Source organism: Poecilia formosa, unplaced genomic scaffold, assembly GCF_000485575.1.
Source record: "Poecilia formosa unplaced genomic scaffold, Poecilia_formosa-5.1.2 Scaffold16, whole genome shotgun sequence".
Classification (NCBI taxonomy): domain Eukaryota; kingdom Metazoa; phylum Chordata; class Actinopteri; order Cyprinodontiformes; family Poeciliidae; genus Poecilia; species Poecilia formosa.
This window is the reverse complement of record NW_006799955.1, coordinates 2932650-2940782: the sequence shown is the minus strand read 5'-3', so window position 1 is coordinate 2940782 and position 8133 is coordinate 2932650. Positions and strand designations below refer to the sequence as shown.

The following is an 8133-nucleotide window of genomic DNA, read 5'->3' as shown; positions in this document are numbered from 1 at the left end:
TATATTAGAAATGAGTAAAACAAATAAAAGTAGTTATTCTACTTAATAAATTCAGATCATTTTGCATTTACTTCTGCTTTTTAGGTGATTACACTTATTAGGAAAGTTCAGTATAAGAAGCAATAGTTTGGCAACAAAATACGTCGTTCTATTCCATTGAATTCAAGTTTATTTAATCAACGACAACACAGTAAACTAAATTACATGTTAAAAACAAATCAGCTATTGTTTTATGCGTAGGTGGATTATACACTGATGTATAATCCACCAGTGTTTGTGGATTATACACTGGTGTCAAACACCAGTAAGAAGGAAGCATCAGTTGACCTGCTGTGTCTGAGGGTAGTACGGCCTAAATAAAATGTTTTTTGTTTGTTTTGTTTTGTTATTTTTTTCTGGGGCCCATACCCTTTTATACAGGCTTTTGATAGCTAAGTGTTTAATTTAATTTAATTTAATTTAATTTAATTTAATTTAATTTAATTTAATTTAATTTAATTTAATTTTATTTTATTTTATTTTATTTTATTTTATTTTATTTCATCCTTGCCACTTACAGTAAAATCGATATGGATCACAAACTAATGTCACGAGAACATTATAAACATAAAAAGCCAAGAACGACAAACTTAGTGAAATGAAAACTAGCGCTTCGTTTATTGAATTTCGACCTACATATTTTCTAGCGTCACCTCTGAGATGCTGAGAACTCTTTAGATGCAGGATTTTTTTTTTCCTTCGCATTTTACACAAAGTGGGTGTGTATCCTTTCGCAGTGCGTTTCTGTATTCCTTCGCTGTGTTATTTTCACCCTCTTTCCGCCTCAGAAACCTGCTCCAGGCTTTGCTCTTTTTCTGAGTCGACTTCTATTCAATCGAAATGAAATATAACGAATCGAATATAATTTACTCAAATGGGCTGGAAACGAGGCTATAGATGAGCAAAGGCAGTTTAACTAAGCGCAATTATGCAGATTTGACCGAAAAAACCGAACTGAAATACAAACATCGAGGTTTCTTCTTATAGAACAATATTTCAATTGTTGTTCGTAATCCTCTTAGAGAGAAAATAGCGTCGAAAATAGCTTAAATTGTGCTTTATAACGAAAATGCAAGTTTGTCTGTTTCCATATATTCAACTGTTTCTCGTGTATTGCATTATAATTACGATCGAAATGTTATGAATTCAATCGATTCAACTTGAGAAGAGTTGGAGCAGTTGATCAATCGTAAAGTGTCTTGAAATGTCGTGTAGCCTATTACTGTTTTGTGGTGACTAAATTAACTGAAATGAATCTGAAACAACAACAAAAAAACAACATACGCTGTGCACTTATTAAAACATCCATCGATATACCAACAGCGCATTTTATAGGTGTGGGTTTTAAGCATTTTTTGTTCGAAAGCACAAATGTTGGCTTGCTTCCATTAATAGAATTAATAGCTTCAATAAACAGCGTTTTCCACACGTGCATTTCCAGCGGCTAATGCTTAGCCTCTTGGCCTCCTTCCAGTCTGGTCACAAAAACGTGTGTGAATATTTTGAACCCACGGCTGCAGCAGCACTGCAGACTGAAATAGCTGACCCTGCTGTCATGATCGGCGCAGGCACATGGACACCAAGTATCTCTCTCTCTCTCTCTCTCTCTCTCTCTCTCTCTCTCTCTCTCTCACTATCTCTCTCTCTGTCTCTCTGTGTTGACTCGGAAACTGGGACACTGAGAAAAATTCCTGCAACACTACATAATGCACTCCGATTTGAATGCCTGCGTTATATTCCTGCTGGCCTGTCTCAGCCCCAGCCAGCGGGTTACACAACAAAGCAAACCAGAGCAGTGTTTCCTCCCACTGCTTCGATTGTTTGCTTTACAGCCTGCACCAACTGAGACAAGATATCTCTCTAGCACATGCTGGAATATGGAACTGATGTTTTATTGTGAGCTAAAAGGGTTTAATTATAATCATGTGGCCAACATTTCAAAGGATCGCCCCTCTCCCCCACCCCCAAGCCATGACAGTCACCTTAAAATCTCCATTAGAGGCGGTGCGCTCATCACACGGACACCTAGAAAACATCAAGGCTCCAGACTAAGAGCCAAAGAATCAATTCAGCATGTCCTCTGATTGTTCTAATATTTGTCATAGTCTTGTGCTTTACCGGCGCCGTCTGCTGCTTGTGTTTGGACACTTGGAACATCGGAGACACTCATGACTGTTAGTCTCAAAAGGAATCAAAGCTCTACAGTATTTGTGCATAGTTTTAGTCCATGTAAATATTATAAATTGTCTTCCATTTGTTTTTAGTCATTTGGTATTTTTATGTTATTTTTAGCCAGAGAGTTGTCTTACGGTAAGTATTGTTGGAGGGTTGTTTGTATTGTCTGAGAGGATGGTTGCCTGGTGATTTCTTTTCCAAACAAATCCATCCAAAGGTTAGAAAATTAGGGGGAGGAATGAACTGAACTGAGCTGAAGTTGATGCAATGTAATCCTCGAAGTTCTGTTTTTTTTTTTTTTTTTTTTGTAGCTCCACCAAGGAGAGGGACATGGGGGGATTATGGGCAATTTAATGACTACCCCTTTAAACTTTCACACACCATGCAGGGTCAGGCTCTTCATTCCACTTCGGTAGTAGTTGATACAATGTTGCCTTATGTTTTTTTTTTTTGTTTTTTTTTAAGACTTGAGAGGTTAAAGGTTCAACATCCTTTAGTTAGTTAGTTAGTTAGTTAGTTAGTTAGTTAGTTAGTTAGTTAGTTAGTTAGTTAGTTAGTTAGTTAGTTAGTTAGGTTAAACTGGTTAAACAGTTTGGAGAATTAAATAATTTCAAAATAAAGGACTCTTAAATTTAGCACATTTTTAACATGTTCATTCAGTAAATTTTTGTAGGATATCCACAAAAAAATTTACTTAAAGTATGTTAAGAAGGGTGGTGAGGGGGTTTTGTGTCCACATGTGGGGTTTGTGTATATTTATTTTTTTTACTCGTTTTTATTGGACCTATCTTTCAAGTTATTCGTAAGGATCATATCGGAATAAAATTTCTTACTTAGGTTGTGGTTTTCATATCCAACCCCAAGACTGACGGCGGCCAGCATGTGGTTAGCCCTTTCAAAGCATTTAGTAGTCATTTTTGTTTTGTTTTTTTAATTGAAATAAATGTAGCCTGTCATTCTTTTAAGCTAGTGTTATTCATAGTATTGATTTTTTTTTTCTAGACCACTTCAACGACAAAGAGTGAGGAGTTTAGTTTCTACATTAATTTTATATTAAAAATTAGATTTTGTTTAACTCTCTTTCAGGGAAACTTTTAGTCATTTATTGCGATCAACTTTTGTTGTTTTAACAGTAGAATTGCTTCACTTATAACCCTAACCCTCAAGACTGTGCAATATGGGGGCGTTATCACACCTCCACTAATAACCTCCATATCTACATGAAGCTCGTAGTTATTGTCACTACTTTTGAAGATTAGGCCATTGTAAGTGGGGGAGCATTTACCAAAGTTAATATGCTTATAAACCATAAATCTGTTTAGAGAAACAAAAAACAACGACAGAAAACATGTTGCATGATCTAGATAAGATCAAAACTGAATATCAAGGATAGGGCTGTGTAATTCATTCAGAAAATATTTCACCTGTAAACTTGATCTGTGAGATGATTTTTAGTGCTCTAATGGGTTTTGTAGGTTTCGAGCCTCATATGGTTTTATGGTTCATTTAAGCCCTGGGTCATCCCTGCTTATGAAAGAGAGTTTTGTTTTTGTTATTGCTGTTGTCTAAGAAGTTTACAGTAATTGACTGTACATTTTGATGTTTCTCCAGGTTGGCATGATTTGTTTACACTGAGGTGCTGAAGATCTAGGAAGCATCCAGAACAGATACTAAGCTACTATAATTTGAACTGTAGTAATATTAACATCATAGAAATAAACAACCAGCTCTTCATCTTGAAATAAAACAGACTGCTGTTCCTAACTGGAATATTTTGGATTAATTATCATTCTTTTATTTTTATCTAAACCAAGCACAATTTTATGTAGTAAAAGCAACCATGATGATAAAATATAGCAGTTTGTATACTCATTTTTTCATGCATAAATAACTCTGAATTACTGCTATTCAATTTGACAGTAACATTTTCTTTTATAACTTTGACTTGAAAATCAAAATACATGAGCTAGTGGTACCAGTAATAAATAAATAGTATTGTTAAACAGTATTGTTTCAAATTTGGTTGAAGATCACTGTGAGCTCTAAGTATTTTCTTCTGCTCCAACAACAAAACACTTTTTGCTTGTGCAGGAAAACGTGTAATTGGGTTTAATTTAGACATTTTTTTTAATTCTTTGTTGAAATATAATTCTGCGAAATTAAAAAGAACTTCCTGCTACCCCTGCTGACTTCAGTAAACTGTTCTTTCCCGACAATTAAAACTGCCTGCTCCTTTGTGCAACTGTGTGACATTCTCCAGCAACAAGGAGGAGGGGAGGCCTGGTTTCTGTTAAAAGATTTCCAAATCATCTGCTTTCATTTAAGAAAAAAAAACATACTAAACGTATAAAACGAAGATATTAAGTGTCCAGCTTTAAAAACGTGCGCAAACCTGCATCTGAATGGACATCTATGCCATGTAAATCACTGGACGCATGTACGAGGACACTGGATATTTCATTAGTTGTTCCTCAGAATTCAATTGCACTTAAAGACCAACATCGCCCTCTAGCGGTCTTGTTTTTCTTCTCAAAAGTGCCTCAGAAGAAGATGAATGATTACATTTGAAACTAAATGTTTCAGCTGAAGTTAACCTATGCCAGTCAGCTTAAGAACCAAAATTCACAATTGCAAATAAACAACGCATGATGACGACCGAGTGGCACCTGGCGTGGCTTAAACATCTCAGACCAAAATAAGGAGCCATCAGATTGAGGGGTCGCAACGCGCTCGATGCAGTCAAAGTGAAGTTTTTCCCATCGGTGGGAAGTGCAGTTGATAAATAAACCTGACCATTAAGCTAGGGGAGGGTGTTGGGGGGTGATTTCTTCTGAAACAATTCATCGTCCAGACACCCCTGGTGGAAAAAAAAAAAGAGTGTCTATACTTTCTGTTTGTCAGCAAGACGCGCAAAAAGCCAAAAGAGGAGCTGATGGGGGTTTTCAAAAACCGAGTGCAATTACTGAGCAGGCCCCATAAACTAATTTAGGCCAGACGTCTGGTCATTTCTATAGCTTTATTGGACCACGCTTCTTCCTGCTTTAAAGCAATTCCTGGTGCAAGTTGGACAATAAATTAGAAATCCGTCGAAAACACCCTCGCCCAATCATAAACACTTTATTACTCATATAAAAGTCACCTTTAAAAATGTTTAATTTTAGAAAAATATGTGATTCTTATCTCGTGGTGTTATTTGTCAAAAATGCAATGAAGGATATTTTTGATGGGGGAAATAAAATCGAATCACTAACATAAGAATCATGTTTTTTATTATTATTATTGATGTAAATTATAAATATGGAATAAGCCTTTTGGGAATATATCGCATCCTCTTCGTTAAAGAAGCTGTACACATACACACATCTTTTTTTTCTGTAAACATTGTTTATAACCCTTGTCGCACAGATCACATTCGTGTGTGGGTGTGTGTGTGTGTGTGTGCTCGGAACCAGAGCAGTCAAAATGTCTTGCTGCAAGGGGATATGTTTTACTCCAAATCTTAAAAAAGGCGAAAAATATACACACGCACACACACACACACACACACACACACACACATACATGCACGTTTCATATCGCATCAACTTCCAAGAGTGCAGCTGATGAGGCTAAACAAAAATGAAAACCAGTTTGTATGGCTTGAAGTTATCCGGCTCTGGATCTCACCAGAACAAATTCCTCATATGTGATGCATGTGTGTCCGATGATGCTGTCGTTTACAATCAAAGGCCCATTTGAAAAATGGCTGCACGAAATAACTGTGAGATATAGTTCAGATGGGTTTTCTTTTTGCCACAAAAAAAAAATACAGAGTTTAAATGACCTCCTTGCCGCTTCTCTCTCTGTTCATCTTCTTCATCTTCATCCTCCGGTTCTGGAACCAGATCTTCACTTGTCTCTCCGTTAAACTGAGTATGCGAGCCACCTCGTAGCGCCGGTCCCTTGTCAGATACATGTTGTAGAGAAACTCCTTCTCCAGCTCTAAAGTCTGATATTTGGTGTAGGGGCAGCGCTTCTTTCTCGTCGAGCGGGCGTGGATCCAGTTGGCAGCAGGGTTATCTAGAGAAGGAGATACAACATGAGGTGATCTCGAATGTGGCTTGAGTTCTTAAATAGCGGATTTGTGATGTGACCTGAGTGTGGAAATTTAAAAAAAAAAAAAAGCGGAATACAGGTAGGTATTATATACAATAAATAGGTGTGATTGGATTAAATTAATTTCATCTTCCTGAGAAGATTGTTGCTGAATTAACGCATCATATTTGGGTGACTTTATTGCATGAAAAAGACCAGAGTTCCCTGCAATAACCTTTTCAGGGCGGCTTCCCCCCACCCCCATACGCAGCCTCAGTGTAGTTCCAGACACTTTTATGGGTTAGTAAAACCTCCAGTTTTACACATCCAGCTCATCCAGTTCTCCTAGTTGTAAATCAGCACCAAGCTATTTCTATTTTTTTTTTCTTTTTTCTTTTTTCTTAAACTTACTTGGGTCAAGTTGTTTTGGCTTTTCGTCTTTGGGATCGCCATGACTCGAAGCCTCGCTCCCACTCTGCTCCCTGCTCGCCTTTTCCGGACACTCCGCAGCTCCACAGGAGAACTCCGCGGTCACGGGTCGAGCCTCGGCTCCGGTCCCAGCGTCAGTTTCCTCCAGCGGGTCCCCGCCTGTAGGCTTCCCGGGCAGGAGGAGCTCCGGCTTAGTTCCATACGGTCTGCTGCCGGAGGAGTGGAACCCGGCGAAAGAAACGTGGTTGGAGATGGGGTCCATCCAGGAGCGCACGCCGACGTATCTGCTGTCCGATGCGGGCAGATGGGACTGGTGGTGGTGATGGTGGACATAGGGGTGATAAAGTCCCTGAGGGTGCATCGAGGACCAGGACGGGGTGAAAACGGCGGACTTTGGTGAAAAGCTGCAGGATGAGAAGTCGGCGCTGTCCCCGGCACCTGGCGGCGGCCTCGGGGTCATGGTGTGCGGCGGCTGGATGAAGCGAGCTCCGTACATCTCCTCCGGCTCCTGCCCCATCATAGCGTCCACAAAGCAGTTACTGAGAGCGCCGCTGGAAGACATTTTTCCATCCCTTCCTTACTCATATAAAAAGGGTTGCGCTGTTAACGGGAAGCTTCCCTCTATGAACAATCATAGTATTTTTGCTGGCCTGCTTCTTACAGGGATTGGTTGCATGGATCACGTGGTCATATTTACCAATACAGCCAGTGAATAAATCCTCCCCCTTTTTTCATCAGGTTTAATTTAGATTTTCATTGTAGGAAATCATAAAAAAAAATAAAATAAAATGCGATGGAAATCAACATATGTATTCTAAGAAATCTGGCACTACATAATCTAAATGTAAGATGAATATGAATTGTCCCGTATATGTCTAAGAATACTCTTATAATATCGCCCCGACATACCCTGAATGCCTGTAAAGCTCTTTATAGACTTACAAAGTCCTCGTAAAAGAGATGTAATAACACGCTGTAAAGTAGCAGACGCCGTTTCCGTTCACAATGCGGTGTATGCATTGTTAATATTTGGCAAGGAAAAGTACATTATGTTGAACTCTATTATATTACGACTTGGTTTCGTTTTTCCATGCTAAGGGAGGAAATAGCAGTGGCTGAAATTATTGTATTCATTCAAGACAGAGCAATAATCTATCCATAAATGTTTTATGAGGTGCGTGTGATAATACGTCATTTTTTTTCCAAAAGGGCTGTCTGTGTTTAGATTTTTTTTTTCTTTTCTTATTTTTTTCTTTTTTTTTTCTTCTAAATGTAATTTTAATTCTTAGGCTAATATGAAGAAAACTATGTTTACCCCTGTTCCACAAAATGATGATATTTTATTAAAAACTATTGGGTTGTAATGTGAGTAATGTTTATGAATCTTACAAAAGCAATTTGGGGATTTTAGTCATT

The 8133-nt window shown here is 38.1% G+C and overlaps 1 protein-coding gene across 1 annotated transcript in view; it reads right to left on the bottom strand.

Moving 5' to 3' along the window:
• Positions 1–5472: 5472 nt before the first annotated feature.
• Positions 5473–8133, bottom strand: part of hoxd9a (homeobox D9a) — a 9933-nt gene continuing 7272 nt past the window's right edge. Inside the window, exons 2-3 of the mRNA XM_007546509.2 lie at positions 6700–7442; positions 5473–6273 (exon numbers count right to left, since the gene is read on the bottom strand). Of these exons, the coding sequence (XP_007546571.1) occupies positions 6029–6273; positions 6700–7279 (825 nt within the window). The 5' untranslated portion in view covers positions 7280–7442 and the 3' untranslated portion in view covers positions 5473–6028. The remainder of the gene's footprint in view (positions 6274–6699; positions 7443–8133) is intronic.